General features: G+C 47.4%; 1 protein-coding gene across 3 annotated transcripts in view; it reads left to right on the plus strand.

The window, feature by feature from the left end:
- The window catches only part of LOC122726404 (junction plakoglobin), a 35,157-nt gene that overhangs the window by 10,259 nt on the left and 5,018 nt on the right, over window positions 1–19,880 (plus strand). Inside the window, exons 2-8 of one of the 3 annotated variants that reach the window (XM_043964092.1) lie at window positions 8,059–8,277; window positions 10,698–10,951; window positions 11,170–11,408; window positions 12,045–12,246; window positions 13,403–13,547; window positions 13,674–13,777; window positions 14,930–15,268. In XM_043964092.1, the coding sequence (XP_043820027.1) occupies window positions 8,070–8,277; window positions 10,698–10,951; window positions 11,170–11,408; window positions 12,045–12,246; window positions 13,403–13,547; window positions 13,674–13,777; window positions 14,930–15,268 (1,491 nt within the window). In that variant the 5' untranslated portion in view covers window positions 8,059–8,069. The remainder of the gene's footprint in view (window positions 1–8,058; window positions 8,278–10,697; window positions 10,952–11,169; window positions 11,409–12,044; window positions 12,247–13,402; window positions 13,548–13,673; window positions 13,778–14,929; window positions 15,269–19,880) is intronic. The other 2 variants (XM_043964094.1, XM_043964093.1) reach the window with 2 other exon arrangements.

The raw sequence follows: 19,880 nt of genomic DNA on the forward strand, positions 1-19,880 counted from the left end.
TCCCTTACTGACATCATTCCTTAGTTTTGAGACTAAGGCCTCTCCCATGTGCAAATAAAGCCAACATTTGAGGAATCTTGGATTTAAGCAAGGGCATCCTTAACAACAAGGTGGCTACCAACCCCAAAATAATACGATGGGATAAAAGTTGTAAAAAAAAATATTTGAAGTGGGATCATATGGAAAGAGGGTTGAAACTACAGAACCAGGAGCAATGAATAGGAATTCGACATAAGAAAAAATATTTCCTGACAATTCTGTACTGTCCCAAAGAGGATACACCATCCTCTTCCTTTTCCTCTCCCCCTCCTCCCCTGCCAGTCTTCAACTAGAGGTTAGGAGACCATCTTTTAGGGGATATAATAGAGTAGGTTTCCATTCATTTTGGGATAAATGACCGACCTCCAGGATTCTGTGATTCTGTGAAAAGTATGAATGAAAGATTTCTGCAAGGTCCGGACAGGATGGGACCTGTTTTTCCAAATTAATCAGAAACAAATGACAAGTTCCCTGTTGAATTCTCAGCCCTTGGAATGTCTGGGCACAACAGAGTATGATCTAGTGGAATAGTAGAGAAAGAATGGGACTTGGAATTGGGGGACTTGAAGTATTGAGATCTAGGTTCAAGGTCTAGCTTCTGGATAAGTTTTTGTTTTTCTTTACCTTTCTTTCTTTTTTTTTTTTAGTGAGGCAATGGGGGTTAAGTGACTTGCCCAGGGTCACACAGCTAGTGTCAAGTGTCTGAGGCCCGGTTTGAACTCAGGTACTCCTGACTCCAGGGCTGGTGCTCTATCCACTGAGCCATCTAGCTGCCCCCTTCTTTACCTTTCTTAATATCAGTTTCCTCATCTGTGAGGTATTGGTCTATCTCCCTGGGTTGCTGTAAGAAAAGCAAATGCTATATAAAAACGAACTGCCATGTACTAAATGTTTTATCAATTATTTTATTGTTCTTTTCAAATGGAACTTCTTAGTTCAAATGACAGTCCACAAGATCAAGTCTTTGAAATCTGCTTCTTTTAATCCCGAGCTTGCTAATTTCCTCTAGCCAAGGGAAAGGCGGTGTTACCTGTTTTTTTTTTTTTAGGGGAGTAATCTCCAAAGTGGGGCGGGTAGGTGACACAGTAGGTGGAGTACCTGGCCTGAAGTCAGGAAGATTCATCTTCCTGAGTTAAAAAATCTGGCCTTTGACCATAGCTGTATTACCCTGGGCAGGTCCCTGTTTGCCTCAGTTTTCTCATCTGTGAAATGAGCTGGAGAAGGAAATGGCAAACCACTCCAGTATCTTTGCCAAGAAAACCCCAAATGGGCTCATGAAGTCAACATGACTGAAATGACTCCAAAGTGGGGTCCATTTTTTTTTTTTAATTAATTAACTAATTTTTTAGTGAGGCAATTGGGATTAAGTGACTTGCCTAGGGTCACATGGCTAGTAAGTGTTAAGAGTCTGAATCCGGTTTTGAACTCAGGTACTCCTGACTCCAGGGCCAGTGCTCTATCCACGGCGCCACCTAGCTGCCCGGGGTCTATGTTTTGACCAGGACTATGTGAGCATCCAGTCAAATGATGGGTTGTATCCTCCTATTTCCTGCTTGTCTCTAACAATCTTATCTCTTTACCTACCCCTTTCCCCATAGCCCCCACCTTCTGCTATGCCAGACCCCTGTTTCCTCTATCCCAGAGGCATTGGTCCCTTAGGGTAATTATAGCCCAAGTTAAGTGCTTTGGGGAAATTTTCCTCTTTTCCCAAAGCCTTCTCAACTCCCTGCCCTCTACATCACTTAGTGGCTGGGGCAAGGACCTGAGGGAGCCTCCATAGCTCAGTTCAGGGGCAATGACCCTCTAAGGAAGAGACTCACCCGCTTCCTTTCTTTTTACATTTTTGTTTTTTTGGTTTTTTGCAGGGCAATGAGGGTTAAGTGACTCGCCCAGGGTCACACAACTAGTAAGTGTCAAGCGTCTGAGGCCGGATTTGAACTCAGATAGTCCTGAATCCAGGGCCGGTGCTTTATCCACTGCACCACCTAGCCGCCCCCTTCCCTTTCTTTTTAGATACAATGGAGTGAGTTGACAAGGTTGCACAGACAAATATGAAGTGGAATCCATATCAAGACCCACATTATCTCTCCATTCCCTCCCCACAAACCCACCTTGACTTGGACCTGAGTAACAATAATAATAGCAAGTATGTACATAGTGTTTTAAGGTTTGCAAAGGGCTACGGCTATATTATCTCATTTGATTCTCAAATCAAAAGGTAGGTGCTCTTATCCCCCATTTTACAGTTAGGAAACCCTGAGGCCAAGGGAGGTTAAGTGACTTGCTCAGTCAGGCTTACAGCTATTAAGTGCCTGAGGCAGTACTGTCCAAGACACTACTATCCCTTGTTGGTAACATGGATGTCATCTTTTATTATTCACTCTTCCCTCACCCCACTGATTGAGGCACTTGCCAAATCTTGTCACTTCTCCCTTCACAACATCTTTCACTTGTCCTCTTCTCTCTACTCACAGAGCCAGGTCCTCACCACTTGCCTGGACCATTGCAATAACTCATTTTTAAGAAATGGGCAGCTAGGTGCTGCAGTGGACAAAATACGAGCCTAGAGTCAGGAAGACTCATCTTCCTGAGTTCAAATCTGGTCTCAGATACTTCCTAGCTGTGTGATCCTAGCCAAGTCACTTAACTCTGAGCTGCAAAAGGGAAATGGCAAACCACTCTAGTATCTTTGCCAAGAAAACCCTAAATGGAGTTACAAAGTGTCAGACAGGACTGAAAATGACTAAATAACAAGATTAAGGGAAGAATTAACCCTAATCACAACAAACCAAAGTATGTTAAAATAAGTAAATAAATAAAACTTTATTGGTCTCCCTGCCTCTATTTCCTCCCCTGTTCAGTACATCCTCTTCCACACAACTGTCAGTGATCTTACCAAAGCCTGACCCTTTCTCATTGAACTCCAGTGGGTTCCTTAGCTCATTCTTTCTAAATTTCTATTCTTGTGTAATTTTCATAAGGTATATAATTATTAGCATAGTGCTATGTGTATATAGTTTGTCAATGAGCACAACAAACATTGGCACCCACTCAAAAAGTTTTTACTCAATAGTGTTGGATCAACAAAATTTGGAGACCAGTCACATCTCAGAAATAAAAGCCAGCACTACAAAGTAGTTAGTACACAGAGGTAACCAACCCTTTTCCTCTCACCCTAGCTCATTTTCACTGGGGATATAGCAAACTTAGTCCAGGCTGGGAGCCCGCTCTGTCCATGGCTATTTTTAATTCCCCTCCCCTGCCCTCCTCTCCTCCCACCTTGGGTCACACTATTTGCTGGGTAGATGGGCCCTCCCGCCTCTGCCTCTGTCTAGATTTAGGATGCATGGGTAATATCCGGCTGGAATTACTGCTGTTGCTGCAAAGAAGGCTCTAAGGCTATGGAGAAGGGGGCTGGGAGGGAGGGGAGGAGCTCACCTCACACCAGTCACTCTTGGAAATTTGATTGCCCATGTGATCATGTGAACACACACATATCTCTGGTGCACATGCTACCGCATAGTTATCCTCTCTTTTCCCCAGGAGAGACGGCTCCTTCCGCTCTTCGTGCCAACAATAGAACTTGTACTAAACAAAGACTTCCCTATTCAATTTTTAAAAGCCTTTTTCTGTCTCTGTTTCTGGAGCTAGAGGTATAGATAGGACTAGGTTTCTTTAAAGGAAGTAAGGAAGGGCCGACACAGGGACAGGGACTGGACCAGACCAAACCCTGTGGCTCCTATATTGCTTCCCCTATTCCCATGGTGGATAAAGTCCTCCTAAGCTGGGTGTTTGGGTAGTGAATGGACTGCCTGAAAATCCTGTCAGGTGATAGTGATAATAATAGCTGATATTTATAGTTGGATTTGGCATCAAGGGAACTTGGGTTCAGATCCTCCCCATGACACTAGATATTTGACCATCAGTGGGCTGCTAGGTGGCACAGTGGATAGAGGTCTGGGCCTGGAGTCAGGAAGACTCACCTCCCTGAGTTCAAATCTGGTCTGACACTTCATGACTGTAGGCAAGTCACTTAACCCTATTTACCTCAGTTTCCTCATCTGTAAAATAAGTTGAAGAAGGAAATTACAAACCACTCCATTATCTTTGCCAAGAAAACCCCAAATAGGTCCATGAAGAGTTGGACACAACTGAACAACAACATTTGGCCATTAGCCAGTCAACTTCCCTCAGCTTCAGTTTTCTTATCAGAACCTACCTTAAAGGGTTAAACAAAGTAACATGTGTAAACAGCTTTGTAAGCTTTAAAGTGCTTTAAAGGTCAGTTACTGTGTGCAATGTTCTGTAGCAACAAGACTGAAATAGCAAAGGTATTCCCTTTTGCAGAGAAGAAAACAGTGATTTGCCCAAGATCACACAGTGTAAGTGACAGAACTAGGGTTCAGACTCACACCTCCTGATTCAAAGTCATACTGAGGGAGCCTCCATAGCTCAGTTCAGGGGCAATGACCCTCTAAGGAAGAGACTCACCCGCTTCCTTTCTTTTTACATTTTTGTTTTTTTGGTTTTTTGCAGGGCAATGAGGGTTAAGTGACCCTCATTCAGGAGGACCCGAGTTCAAATCCAGCCTCAGACAATTTACACTTACTAGCTGCGTGACCTTAGGCAAGTCACTTAACCCTCATTGCCCAGCAAAAAACCAAACAAACAACAAAAAAAACAGTCATCCTGGGCTCTTTCCATGGTACTATACTGCCTCTCTCTAACTTATGTAGCTTGCTTAGACTTAGCCTTATCCTCTGAACCTGTCTGCAGAGAGGAGAAACATTCCCCATCCACTGAATAATTTTAAGACACTCATTTTGCTGACTCTCAATTTTTTCTCCAGTCAACCTTTCTCCTGCTCTCCCACCCACACACTCCTCATGGTTACTGAATCTAGAAGGTGACAATGCCTTGGAGATGTTGCTCTCCTAGGGGGTGTTTTGACCATCCAGACACATTTGGAGATAGTCACACAATCGCCCTTTTTTTTTTTCACTAGGCAGGACAAGATCTAAACTTGGGGTGGCCCTCAGGGGCTAGATCCTCTCCTTCTGGGATTGCTTAATCTCCTTCCCTTTATCCCATCAACCTAAGTGAAAGCGTGGCCAATGCTCACCTCCCTCTGGCCCCACTGCCAGCATCCCCTTTTCTTCCCTCTTGACCGTCCCAAGCTGCTAACAGGTGGTGAAAACCACCTGTGTCACCAGACCCACCCCTTTGGGGTATCTAGGCTGTGGAGGTCTCTGAGTTGGCCACTGCTTTCCCTAACCCTTGTTGGAGATCAAAGGGGAAAGTCCAGTGGGAGTATCCTTAACAATGACTTCTGACCTCTGAGTTAATTGACTCTGCAGCTAGTAGTACAAGAAGGAATTAGTACCCTCTCTGTTGCTGCTTCAGCTTGGCTCAAGGCCTTGGGGACAGATGGCTTCCGTATAACCCACTGTTCCCGTTGCTGGTCTTGACCTTGGGTTTTTTGTTTTTTGTTTTTATTTAGAAGCAGAGCCAATGGATTTGAATGGAGTAGGAGGATGAGGGGCTCAAATGGAAACCTCTCTGTGGCCGTAGTTAATGGGACTGAGCTAATGGAGGGGCCGGAGCCTTCCTGTCCTTGTTGACAGGTTAACATTAGAAGGGGAGCCCCTAATGTCCTCTGTCCCTGCCCAGACAGAGCTGAGTACCATCTAGGGGGTTAAGGTGACCTTATTTACTGACATAGTTTGCTGTCCCTGCCTCCTCCTACGCAGCTTTTCATTCTTACTGGAGGGAGAAGTGAGAACCAGAAGTCAGGTGACAGACTTGAGCTGTGCGGCATGCCCTTTACCTCCCACCTCTAACCTTAACGACCATGGTCTTCACTGGCCCCACAGGGTCTGTGTAGGCCTCCTGTTGCCTCACCCCACCTCCTCCCTTTATGCCTCCCAGGAGCCAGGGGGAAGGAGCTGAGGGCTGGCTCCTGAAATAGCCAGTGGAGAATGCCAGGAAAGCAGCTGGGCGCATCTGGCCAGAGCCCGTGCCTGTTGCCTCTGTCTTCCTGGGCCTCTCTCTAACACATTCCACTTCTCAGCCCTGAAACTCTGAGTCATTGGGGGAAGGAGGGAAGAAGCTGATCTCTCCTGTGGCCCTGCCTGTCTCAGGTGGTGTGCTGGGCAGGCAGCTGGGCGGAGCCAGCCTTATCTGGCCTTGAAAGGCTGCAAGAATAGAAAGAAATAAGAGCTTCCTGAATGGGGATGACCTTCCAATTGACCTCCGGCAGTGGGATGGCACTCTGAATTGTTTGTTCTGCTGGTGGGAATGTGCTAGCTTTCTGTCACCCTGGCTCTCCCTGGTAACAAATGACATGTGTTCTTGCTAGAATTAAGGGCCCAATCTGTTGGGAAAATGGAGTTTTTCCTTTGTGTGGTGCTTACTGGGCCTAAGGGGGATTGAGCCTGTGACGAAGCTCTACTAACATTTTTGATCTGAGAGTTTGTTTGTTTTTTTGGAGGGGTGGGGCAATGAGGGTTAAGTGACTTGCCCTGGGTCACACAGCTAGTAAAGTGTCAAGTGTCTGAGGCCGGATTTGAACTCACATCCTCCTGAATCCAGGGCTGGTGCTTTATCCACTGCACTACCTAGCTGCCCCTTTCTACTAACATTTTTTTGGGGGGTGAAGTAATTGGGGTTAAGTGACTTGCCCAGGGTCACACAGCTAGTAAGTGTCAAGTGTCTGAGGCCACATTTGAGCTCAGGTCCTACTGACTCCAGGGCCGGTGCTCTATCTACTGCACCACCTAGCTGCCCCTTCATTAGCTCTAGCTGACTGAACTAATCATTTCTGGAGTAGGAAAAAAGGAAGCATTCTCTATTAGTGCATGGAGAAGTCTAGCTTTGAGCTTGTGAGGATCTGCAGGTTGAAGTAAAAGACAACTATTGTCATTGATTTTCCCACACTAACCCAGGTACTATGGGATAAAGGGAAGGAGAAGACAGGGCTGCAACCTCAGGAGAGGCTATTTTTATAAGGCAATCAGGACTCAACGTCTGGCCCCCTGTGAATTATCCCATGTTAGTTCTTGCCTCACCTAGGAAGGGAGAGTGACTATATGACTGTCTCAAAGTATGATTGTGACAAAGTGATCCTAACATTTACCCTGTTTTCTGGGTAGTTGGTCCCTGGAGAAACCAGTTTGGCCTGTTCCCCTAAGCCCTGCCCCTCACTCCCTGCTGCTGTTGAATCCTTCTTGGGGGTGGAGCTATCAGAAATACACCCCCTACAGTACCACCTGAGGTGGTGGGATGGCATGAGATGGTACCTCAGAAAGTGCCCCGGACACCTATCCTTCTGATTTGGGGGGAATGGTGGAGAGGAGGGGGTGAGCTAATTCGTTCTTGGAGAGGTAGCTCTTTGCTGTCCCTACCCAGTCCCATACATTCCTATGATGTCATGTACCCCTCCCCTCCCAGACTCCTTTCACTGGAGTGATGGTAAGTGGAGTGCATGTACACCTGGTGTCCACCCACCCAGCTCCAGGTACCTTGTAACTCCACCTTCCCCTTGAGACTATGCGTCATTTCTCCGCCGCTCCCTCTGTGGGCTCACTCCTCTCTCTACCTGTTCAGACAACACTGGGACACTGAGCAGATAGCACCTTGCCCCTTCTGGGTAAGCTTCCTGGATCTTCAACCTGATTCCTACAGCTGAGCCTGGTGGGAAGGGTGGGTGAAGGAGGTGGGGGACAGCCGTGTCTGTGAGCTAGGGCAGCCTGTCTAGCCTGTTAGGAAGGTCCAGCAAAAGACTCCTCTTACCTTTTAGCAATAGGAGGAAGTGCTGGGATTGGGTTAGGAGGGATGGAGAAAAAAGATGAAAAAAGGAGTGGAAGAAAAATAAACGGGCTGGAAGAGAATGGCAGATGCAGCTGAAATAAGGAAAGGGTTTAGAAGAAAGTTGTCGGTGATAGGAGATAGAAGCCTAGGGAGTGGTGTGGAGGCACTTCCCTGGTTTTGTCTGACCCCTTTGTCCTTTCCATGTATCAGCAGCAACTGCCATGGAGGTGATCAACCTGGTTGAGCAGCCTATCAAGGTGACAGAGTGGCAGCAAACGTACACCTACGACTCGGGTATCCACTCTGGGGCCAACACCTGCGTGCCGTCAGTCAGCGGCAAAGGTATTGTCGAGGAGGATGAGGCCTGTGGCCGCCAATACACACTCAAGAAAACCACCACCTACTCCCAGGGGGCTCCCCAGAGCCAAGGTTAGTGCAGTCACATGACTCCCTGTGCTGGTATCACACAAGGAGCCAGTCTGTTGGGAGAGGAAAGGCCCGTGCTCATTCAAAATGACCAGGAGCAAACTGGGCACGATACTAAGGGGCCACAGAATGGTAAGAGCAGGGTGGTGGGGAACACTCGGTGGAAGAGACAAGGGGAGATTGTGCTGCTTTGACTGGCAAAGGGGAGCCCTAGGTGTGTGCAGGCTCGTATATTTGGGTATATGCCAGGGTCAGTACCAGTCCATCGATTATTTAACAGCCACAGCACACATCTGTAAGCTCCTTGGACTTCCTTGGGAGCCAGGGCCAGGTCTTGGTTAAATTTCTATCTCTCATCACCCAACACAGTGCTCTACACATAGAAGGCTCTTATGAAATGACTGCTGTATTTGTTTTCTCTGGATTGTGGATTATCTGTGTCTTTTGACTGTTAAAAGCTAGTAGCAACTCTCAGTGTTTATGGATGGGTAAGACCGCAAATGTTTGTCTGAGCTGGCAGTAGTAAAGGTGAGGTCTGAGAAAGGGCTCTGAGGGCACTAAGGAGCTTAGCAATCAGGGCATCCATCTGTGGGCAGCCAGCCCTTAAGCTTGGCATTGTCAGATATTGCTTTGGTAGCTGAAAGGAATCACTGCAGGCAGGCAGGCAGGGAGCAGAGACTGTCTCCTCCTTCCTGTCTAATTAGAGGGTGGGGCTGTTCCAACTCCCTCTGCCAAGGGGCATTTGGGCAATTGCCAGGGTGGGGCTGCTCTGGGAAGCCTCTGGATCTACCACTCCCAGGCTGGGGGAGGTGCTTGTGGAGGGGTGGTGTGTGCCCAAGTCCTGTTCTGTAGCTGGGGGAACTGCCTTAGATGGGAGACAGGGCATCCTCTTGTCAGTTTCCAGAATGGGGAGGAAATGCCAATTCCATTGCCAAGGTAAGGCAGTGGAGTCCCAGCGTCCCATCTGTTCTATGTGATGGATACATCTCTGGCATGAAAGGCAAGACTTGATTTCCAGTTCTAGTTCTTTCCCTGATGGGATGATGTTAGAGAGCACTGACCTCTTGGTTGCCCTGTCAAGTCTACCTATCATATACTCTAACTATGTGACGGATTGTCATCTTTGACTGTTCCCTCTCCCATGTCTGATCCTGTCTTATCACTTGGATCTTTTCCCTCCTTCACACTCCACAGCCACCACCCTAGTACAGACCATCATTACCTCTCACCTAGCTGATTGCAATAGCCTCCCGACTGGTCTTCCTGCCTCGAATGTCTCCTATACCTTGGTGCCTGATTAATCTAATTTATGCTAGTAGTTCTGATTATGTTATACTCTGCTCGAAGCTTTCTTGCACCCTTATTACTTACAGGATAGTCTGAAATCCTTAGCCTGACATCCAGGGTCTTCTTCCACAATTTGGTTTCAGCCTTATCTCATATATTCCTTTTCTGGTTTTCTATTCTCTAGACAAGTTATACTGCTCACCAACATGTCCTATAGTTTCCCCACTGATGTTTCTTGCTCATGAGGTTCCCTATGTCTGGAATGCTCATATTTACTTTTTTTTTTTTTGGGCAGTCAGGTTTAAGTGACTGGCCCAGGGTCACACAGCTATTAAGTGTCTGAGGCTGGATTTGAACTCAGGGCCTCTTGGCTCCACCTACCTGTCCCTACATTTTCACTTTGTACAATCCTACCCATGTTTCAAGGCCCTGCTCAAATACTAATCTCTTTATGAATCCTTGTCAGAAATGATCTTTTGGGGGCAGCTAGGTGGCGCAGTGGATGGAGCACAGGCCCTGGATTCAGGAGTACCTGAGTTCAAATCCGGCCTCAGACACTTGACACTTACTTGCTGTGTGACCCTGGGCAAGTCACTTAATTCCCATTGCCCTGCAAAAAAAAAAAAGAAAAAAAAAAGGGACAGAAATGATCTTTTTCTCCTCCGAACCTTTGCCTATATCCCTCTTAGAGCATTTATCAAGTTCCATTTTGAATTGAACTTTTCTTATTTCCCTTACTATTTTGTCAGCATTTTGAGGTCAGGGACCTTGTTTAATGTCTTTCAGTGCCACAGTGCCTTCCACATAATGTGTAATTAATAAATTTTTGTGGAGTTTCATGGTGAAATGATAGTCTTATATTTGTGTAGTGTCTGTGTGGTAGGTAGAGTAGAAGTGACTTAACTATGATCTTTTGCCAAATTACTCTCAGAGCTGGCACTAGAATTCCTATCTCCTGACTAATCAGCCTTCTGCTCTTTCTGTTAGAAGACATTGCCACAACAAGAAGTTAGGATATCAAGGAAGGGGGCCGAGAAAGTCCTAGAGAAATGCGGAGGCAGGACAAGGGTGTTGGTTCCGTCCATTCCACACGCATGTCACCATCTCTTTCAAACACGCCTTTCCTTCACTTCCAGGTGACCTAGAATGCCAGATGGCAATGACAAGGGCCCAGCGAGTGAGGGCAGCCATGTACCCGGAGACAACAGAGGACCATTCCCTCCTGTTGACCACTCAGATCGAGGGGCAGGCCACCAATGTGCAACGATTAGCAGAGCCGTCACAGCTCCTAAAGTCAGCCATTGTTCACCTCATCAACTATCAGGATGATGCTGAGCTGGCAACACGAGCCCTGCCCGAACTTACCAAGCTGCTCAACGATGAGGACCCGGTTAGTGTCAGGGGGCTGAGGGGAAATAGGAATACCTAAATAGAAGGAATTTACTGATAGTGCTGGGGGGGTAGGGGATCCTAAGAAATTGGCATCCAGGTTATTGGTTATAAGCTTATTAGGGGAGAGTCCAGTCTCCCTGCTGCCAGGGTAGGGCAGCCCCTTAGAGCCAGTGCTAAACTTCTTCAATCTTCCCCTTCCGCTTCACTATCCTTCAGGTGGTGGTGAGTAAGGCAGCCATGATCGTGAACCAGCTATCAAAGAAGGAGGCATCCCGGCGGGCGCTGATGGGCTCACCCCAGCTCGTGGCCGCTGTTGTGCGTACCATGCAGAACACCAGCGATCTGGACACTGCCCGCTGTACCACCAGCATCCTGCACAATCTCTCTCACCACCGTGAGGGGCTGCTCGCCATCTTCAAGTCAGGGGGCATCCCTGCCCTGGTCCGCATGCTTAGGTATCCATAGACCAGCAAGTATTTATCAAGTACCTTGAGAAAAGCAGAAGGCAGGATCCCTGTTCCCAAGAAGCTTCTGGTTAAATTGAAATGAGTCTCAGCACACTTGAAACAACGAGGGAGCAGTGAATGATAGTAAAGGGGATGTGGCCCATAATATTAAGGCTAAGGGAGAGAAGTGTGAGGGGTTGGAGGAGTATGGGAGGCATCATGATAGAGATGGGCCTGACGATGGGGTGCCCGGAATCTCCTCCCTCCTGGCCCACTACCATAGTTTAATCCTTAAGCTAGTCCTTAGCCTACTCTCTCCCTGTTGTTACTCCTAGCTGCCCTCTTTCCTTTCCCAACTGGGAGTTCTTTTGTTTTTTTGGGTTTTTTTGGTGAGGCAGTTGGGGTTAAGTGACTTGCCTAGGGTCACACAGGTAGTACGTGTTAGGTGTCTGAGGCCAGATTTGAACTCAGGTCCTCCTGACTCCAGGGCCGGTGCTCTATCCACTGCACCACCTAGCTGCCCCCCTGGGAGTTCTTTTGCACTTCCCTTCCTGACGACACAGGGTACAGGGCTCTGGGTGTATCGAAGTGGGTGCAATCCCTTATGCCTCTCCCAGCCCCCATCGCTCTATCTTCCCCCTACAGTTCTCCAGTGGAATCAGTCCTGTTCTATGCCATCACAACATTGCACAACCTGCTGCTGTACCAAGAGGGGGCCAAGATGGCTGTCCGCCTGGCTGACGGCCTACAGAAAATGGTGCCCCTCCTTAACAAGAACAACCCCAAGTTCCTGGCCATTACCACCGACTGCCTGCAGCTACTTGCCTATGGCAACCAGGAGAGCAAGGTGAGCTCATCATCCTGGTGCCTGAAATCTCTCCCCACCTCAGGCCGGCTTCCGTTCAGCTGCCAAAGAAGTTTGCCTAAAGCATTCATCTTGACCATATCATCCCCCTCTACTCAAGAAATTCCTGTGGCTCCCTTCTATCCTCCCTCCCCACCCCCACTCCCTTCCCTGATCAACTATGAAATTATCAGCTTGGCATTGAAAGCCTTTACAACTGGTCTTCTTTTTACTTTTCCAGTCTCTCCTCCACTTTCCTTAGAACCTCAACTTCTTTGGCCTCTTTGTTTTTCCGTGAACACTACACTCCATCTTCCAACATGGTGCCTGTTCACTGGCTCTCCCCCGTGCCTCATCACCACCTCCTTCCTTTCCTGCCTTTCTTCAAGATCCTGTCCTCTGTGGAAGGCTTTTCTGGATCCAGTCCCCACCCTTTGCTGTTCCTCTGAGATCTGAGATGGCTTTCCATCTATTCTTTGTATCTTTGTATGTAAAGAAACAGTGAGATGCACAAATTTAGAGACACTTCCACTCTAGATGTTCATATGAACTATTCGTGCCCAACCTGTGGCAGAGTCTTCCGAGCTCATGTTGGTCTGATCAGCCACAGGCGGACACCCTGTACATAGTGATGTCATTTTGGTCCTCTGCAAGAAGGAAGGGCAACAGCCAGCCGTATCTTTGTACGGACATAGCTGTTTGCTTATTATCTCCCTAACCAAGTCCTGAGCTTCTTGAGAACACAAGCTGTTTTTTTTTTTTTTTTTTGCCTTTTTCCATATTCCCAGCACCTTAGCACAGTACCTCACACGTAGTAAGCACTTTAAAAATGTTTGTTGTCTATTGGCTGACTGAGTGTCAAGAAGCCTCTTCTTCTTCAAATCCAGCCTCAGACATTTGACACTTACTAGCCGTGTGACCCTGGGCAAGTCACTTAACCCCAATTGCCTGCAAAAAAAAAAAATATATATATATATATATATATATGTTAAAAAAAAAAAAAGAAGCCTCTTCTGTCTGGCATTTCTTCCCTGCTGAAGCCTCCGCCTCTGGCCTCTTCGGTGTTTAGTTGAAGCCACATAGACCCATGGTCCAGGCTCACATTCCCTTACTAACACCGATTCTACTCAGCCTCCCTCTCACTCTGCTCCCTCTACAGCTTATCATCCTGGCCAATGGGGGCCCCCAGGCCCTGGTGCAGATCATGCGTAACTATAGTTACGAGAAGCTGCTCTGGACCACAAGCCGAGTACTCAAGGTGCTGTCTGTGTGCCCCAGCAACAAACCTGCCATCGTGGAGGCTGGTGAGGCATCCATTGAGTGGAGACCTTTGGTTGGGACTTGGGAGAGGAGCCAGTGGGCAGATGGGGCTCTGCGTGCATCACTGGCTATGTTTATCCCTCACCATGCTATTCCTTCTCTGCATCTAGGTGGTATGCAGGCCCTGGGCAAACACCTGACAAGCAACAGCCCTCGCCTCGTGCAGAATTGTCTGTGGACCCTGCGCAACCTCTCAGATGTCGCCACTAAGCAGGTGAGGGCTTGAGAACTTGTCTCTCCTTCTTAGTCCCTTATGCCTCCTCCTCCTCTCCTGGGGTAGCCTTCTTAACCCAAGCCCCCTCAGCATCCATTCCCCAGCTTTCTGCCTAGGTATCAAATACTCCTTCCTTTATGATCGCAACAGCCAGGAATGCCAGATATTCTGAAATCCTCTCCTACCTAGGAGCAGATGCCTTCAGAGCTTCACCCTTTGGATTTAAAACTTTAATCCCTTTAATCCTTGGAAAGGATTGTTTACATATTAATGTGAAGGAAGATTAGGTTTTGCTAACAAAAATGGATGGAATAGAGACTTTGAAGGTACTAGGGATGATGGAGGAGGATGGTGGAAAAAGAGGAAGAGAGGAGACAGCTTACTTCAAAATTTTGCCTAGCTGAGGGCAGCTAGGTGGCACAGTGGATAAAGCACCAGCCCTGGATTCAGGAGGACCTGAGTTCAAATCTGGCCTCAGACATTTGACACTTACTAGCTGTGTGACCCTGGGCAAGTCACTTAACCCTCATTGCCCCACAAAAACAAAAACACAAACAAAAAAATTTTGCTTAGCTGCTAGCCCTAATCTCCACAACTCCCCTGATAAAGCCAATGTCTGTCCTTAAGGGCTGTACCCCCTACCTTAACACACTCTGTTCAGGTGACAGGGACAGAATTGGAAGGGAAGACCAGTGGAAAGGACTGCTCTGGAGGATTAGTTAGGACTTCAGAGTCTGTGTTATTGTTGGGGGTAGAGGAGAAGGGAGAGGTGGCAGGACTTACTAAATCAGCTCAGCTTATAGCTGGGATCAAGAACACTTGGGAAGGGGCAGCTAGGTGGCACAGTGGATAAAGCACCAGCCCTGGATTCAGGAGGACCTGAGTTCAAATCGAGCCTCAGATACTTGACACTTATCAGCTGTGTGACCTTGGGCAAGTCACTTAACCCTCACTGTCCCGCAAACCTTCCCCCCCCCCCCCCCCCCCGCCCAAACTTGGGAAGTTGGACAGAGGAAGGATATTGGAAGTGTTCCTTGTTCAATCAATAAGCATTTACTATGGTCTAGACACTGTACTAAATACTGAAGATACACAGAAAAGACAGAAATGGCCCCTGTCCTTAAGGAGCTTGTATTCTCTTTTCTTTTGCAGGAGGGTCTGGACAGTGTGTTGAAGGTCCTGGTCAACCAGCTGAGTGTGGATGATGTGAATGTGCTGACCTGTGCCACAGGCACCCTTTCCAACCTGACCTGCAACAACAGCAAGAACAAGACCCTGGTAACGCAGAACAGCGGCGTGGAGGCTCTGATCCACGCCATCCTGCGTGCGGGCGACAAAGATGACATCACTGAGCCTGCCGTCTGTGCGCTGCGCCATCTCACCAGCCGCCATCCAGAGGCTGAGATGGCCCAGAATTCTGTGCGCCTCAACTATGGAATCCCTGCCATTGTCAAGCTGCTCAACCAGCCCAACCAATGGCCTTTGGTTAAGGTATTGCCTGCTGGAGGAGTTGAGGGAGGTGTGAGGAAGACTGGGGCACCACACAGGGGGACCCGGCAGAACAGCCCAGTTGGCAGAATTTTCTGGGTGCAATTTGGTCACAACTGAAGCCAAAGGGAACGAGACCAGAGCAAAGCTAACTTTTCAATGGCAAGGGTTATGAGAGAGGATGACAAAGAGTAACCCCTTCTTCATTGAGCAGCTACTAGCGGCAAGGCGTCATATTAAGCCCTAAGGGGATATAAAGTTGAAGAAGATAGAGCTTTCAGCCCAGGGCTATCCATTTTCACATCATGAATTGCCTATTGGACAACCCCTACTGGATGTCCCATAAGCATCTCAAACTCAGTATGTTCTAAGCAGAACTCATTATCTTCCTCCCAAAACATTCCCCTTTTAACTTCTTTACATCCATTAGGGGCACCACCATCCTTTTGGTGCCTGGATTCCCAACCCAGAGTCATCTTTCATTTTTCCTTCTCCTAAACCATTCCCAGCCAATCAATTGCCAAGTCTTGTCCTTTCTTCCTCCATAATATGTCATGAATCCTTCCCCCTCTGCCTACTAACATGGCCACCACCCCCAGTTCAGACCCTCATCACTTTCTGCCTGGGCAATTGTAGTTGTTTCCTAATTGGTCTCCTTGTATCCCATATCTCCCCTCTCTAGGTCGTTGTTCACACATTCCTGAAATAATAGTCTTAAAGTATAGGCCTGACTCCATTACTCCTATGACCCAGAAGCTCTAGTGGCACCTTTTGCCTCTAGGATAAAAATACACTCTTTTCTATTTATTTTTTAGTTGCTTTCCCCAATCTGACTCCAGCCTGTGTTGTAGGTTTATAGCTCATCGCTCTCCATCATGCCTTCTCCCTTCAGCCAAATTGGGCACTAAGATCCTTGAGGTCAGGAGCTGTTTCACTTTTGTCCTTGCATCTCCTGTGCCTAGTACAGTGCCCAGCCTGAGGAAGGTGTTCAGTAAATGTTTATTAAATTGACTAGCAGAGGGGATGAGACAAGTACGTCAACACAACCACAATACAGTACGGTGAGGTGTACAAGAGAAGCCCATAGTGCTGAGAGGTGCATGCCTTGGCATGAGAAGGATGTCTTTATTGACATTGGGCAACAGAGGCCAGAGTGAGAGAAGGTCTAGGGGGTTGTGATGCCGGAGCCAGGGCAGGGAGGTGGGGAGTGATGGTGGCAGGACCTTTCAAAGCAGCTCAGTTGGCATCGTGGTATAAGATCAAAGCACTGAGCCAGGAGTTAAGACTTGTCTAACCTGTCTAGTCTTAGCGTTGCCTTAAACTAGGTTGGTGATTGCAGCTTCGATTCATTCCCTCATCTGTCATATTATAAACTGTTCTATATCAGAGCCCTTGGGAAGGCTCAGTGAGAGAAGGCATATGAAAGCTTTTGGGGAAGTAAGAGAGCAGTGATGGTGATTTATCAGGAGTTGTTTTACAAGTAGATGGTCATTTTTAAATAAGAAGGATTTAGGGGGCCCAAGAACTGTCTGGTGGCATCTGGAGCTTTGCCTTACTCACAGGGGGAGGAGCTCTGTAAAAAATTAAGTAAAGGGGGGCAGCTAGATGGCGCAGTGGGTAAAGCACCAGCCCTGGATTCAGGAGGACCTGAGTTCAAATCCGGCCTCAGACACTTGACACTTACTAGTTGTGTGACCCTGGGCAAGTCACTTAACCCCCACTGCCTTGCAAAAAAAAAAATAAGTAAAGGAGTGGAATGGGGACTTAGGGAGGCCAGGTTGTATCTCTGACAGGATGTCTCTGTAAAGAAGAGATCCATTTCTGTGATGGTCGAAGGAAAGGAGGGGCGAAAGCATGAGCTGGAGCTGTGGGGAATTGGCAGCCTCACAAAGCAGCCTAGCTTTCAGTTCATGACAAGATCACTGAAGGAAGAGGACTTTAGATTATAACACGGGAAGAGGCTTCCTGATGGTTGGAGTAATAAACAGTCGGTCACGACTGAAAATGACTGAACAACAACAAAATTATTATTACTGGGGATACAAGACGTATAAAAATAACTACATAAAAGTGAGGGAGGGATGGGACTAACAAGTGGGGTAGAATTAAGAAAGGTTTTATATAGGAGGAGACACTGGAGTCAAGCCAACAAGTACTTTTGGTGTGTGTGTGTGGTGAGGTAATGAAGGTTAAGTGACTTGCCCAAGGTCACACAGCTAGTAAGTGTTAAGTGTCTGAGGTCACATTTGAACTCAGCTCCTCCTGAATCCAGGGCCGGTGCTTTATCCACTGCGCCACCTAGCTGCCCCCTTGATTGCCTCTTTAAAAAAAAGAAGTTAAGGGGCAGCTAGGTGGCGCAGTGGATAGAGCACCGGCCCTGGATTCAGGAGGAGCTGAGTTCAAATCCGGCCTCAGACACTTAACACTTACTAGCTGTGTGACCCTGGGCAAGTCACTTAACCCCAACTGCTTCACTAAAAAAAAAAAAAAGAAGTTAAGAGGGAAAAGATAGGTCTGTTTAACTATTATCTATACACAGATCACTACTGTATCTCTACATCCAACCCCCTTTTCTCTATTGAATGCCAGTCCTGCATCTCTGACTGCCCATTGGGCATCTCTACCTGCATGTCCCATAGACATTTCAAACTCATAGTGTCCAAAGCAGAACTTCATTATACTGTCCCCAAGCCCTTCCCCTTGTCCCAAATTTCTTATTTTTCTTGAGAGCACCCAGTTTTACTATAGAGGATCATGTTGAATATTCACTTTCCCTCACTCCTCCCATTTAGACAGAGGCCAAGTCTCATCCACTCTGCCTGCCTAGCATCTCTTACATATACGTGTCCTTGTCTTTTCACCCACGTGGCTCCTTCCCTAGGTCAGGCCCTCCTCGCCTCTCACCTGGATTTATGGAGTAGCTTCCTAATTGGTTTTTTAGAATCTAGTCTTCACTCCATCCTCCACACAGGTGCCAAAATGACATTCCTAAAGCAATAGGCTGATTTGATTAGTCCTCTTGCTCTCAAAGCTCTGGGGCCTCCCTCATGCCTCTGGGGATCAGATACCAACCTTCTGTTTGACATTTAAAGCCTTTCACAATCTGGCTCCCATTTATCTTTCCTGGCTGTTTACACATCATTCTGCATCACGTACTCTGTTCTAGCCAAACCAGAATGTTTTCCCTCCTCACTTCCGCATCTTGGAGAACCTTATTCCTCAAGTGCCGCTTCCTATGAGAAGCCTCCCCTAATTCCCTAAGTTAATGTTCTGTCTGCCTCCCCCTACATATTCTTTTTTTTTTTTTTTGTGGGGCAGTGGGGGTTAAGTGACTTGCCCAGGGTCACACAGCTAGTATGTGTCAAGTGTCTGAGGCCAGATTTGAACTCAGGTACTCCTGAATCCAGGGCTGGTGCTTTATCCACTGCGCCACCTAGCTGCCCCCTACATATTCTTGGTATTTATTTTGAATATACTTTGTCCTTACCACTCTGTACCAGTTGTTGCCAACCAAGAGGGTGTAAACTCCTTGAGGGCAAGGGATGTTTGATTTTTGTCTTTGTATCCCTAGTGCCTAACACATAGTAAGTGCTGCATACATTCTTTTTTTTTTTTTGTGGGGCAGTGGGGGTTAAGTGACTTGCCCAGGGTCACACAGCTAGTAAGTGTCAAGTGTCTGAGGCCGGATTTGAACTCAGGTATTCCTGAATCCAGGGCCGGTGCTTTATCCACTGCACCACCTAGCCGCCCCCATGCATACATTCTTTTTCTAAAAAAATATATATTTTATCCCCCCTCCACTTACATGTAAAAACAATTTTGGGGGCGGCTAGGTGGCGCAGTGGATAAAGCACCGGCCCTGGATTCAGGAGTTCCTGAGTTCAAATCCGGCCTCAGACACTTGGCACTTACTGGCTGTGTGACCCTGGGCAAGTCACTTAACCCCATTGCCCTGTAAAAAAATACCCAAAAAACAAACAAAAAAACCCCACCAATTTTTAACATTCTTTTTTTTGGTTTTGTTTTGAGTTCCAAATTCTATCCTTTCCTCCTTCCCCGTCCCCCTTCCTGAAATGGTAAGCAGCCTGATAGAGGTAATACAGCTACATACCTACATCTATACATTAGGTTGAATTCCAAGCATGCCTCGGTCTCTATTTTTTTTTTTATTATTTTGTGAGGCAATTGGGGTTAAGTGACTTGCCATGGGTCACACAGCCAGTAAGTGTCAAGTGTCTGAGGCCGCATTTGAGCTCAGGTCCTCCTGACTCCAGGGCTGGTGCTCTATCCACTGTGCCATCTAGTTGTCCCGGTCTCTATTCTTGAAAGCCCATCACTTGGCACTTCCATCCCTTCAAACCCTCATCCTGTAAATCTTGTCTCTTCCACAGCCAGACTCCCTGCTGCCTGCCTCCATTGCCTCACCTCTAACTCGCTTCTCAATTCCTTGAAGTCGGGCTTTCTACCCCCAAGACTTGATTGAAACCATGATCTCTTAACTGCTAAATGCACTGCAGCATTCTACTTGACCTTCCTGCAGTTTTAGACACTATCACCCCATCCCTCTCCTGCCCCCTCCTTCACTGGCTTCTGTAAAGCTCCTGCCTTGGTTGTC

This window comes from Dromiciops gliroides, chromosome 4 (assembly GCF_019393635.1).
Source record: "Dromiciops gliroides isolate mDroGli1 chromosome 4, mDroGli1.pri, whole genome shotgun sequence".
In the NCBI taxonomy this organism is placed as follows: domain Eukaryota; kingdom Metazoa; phylum Chordata; class Mammalia; order Microbiotheria; family Microbiotheriidae; genus Dromiciops; species Dromiciops gliroides.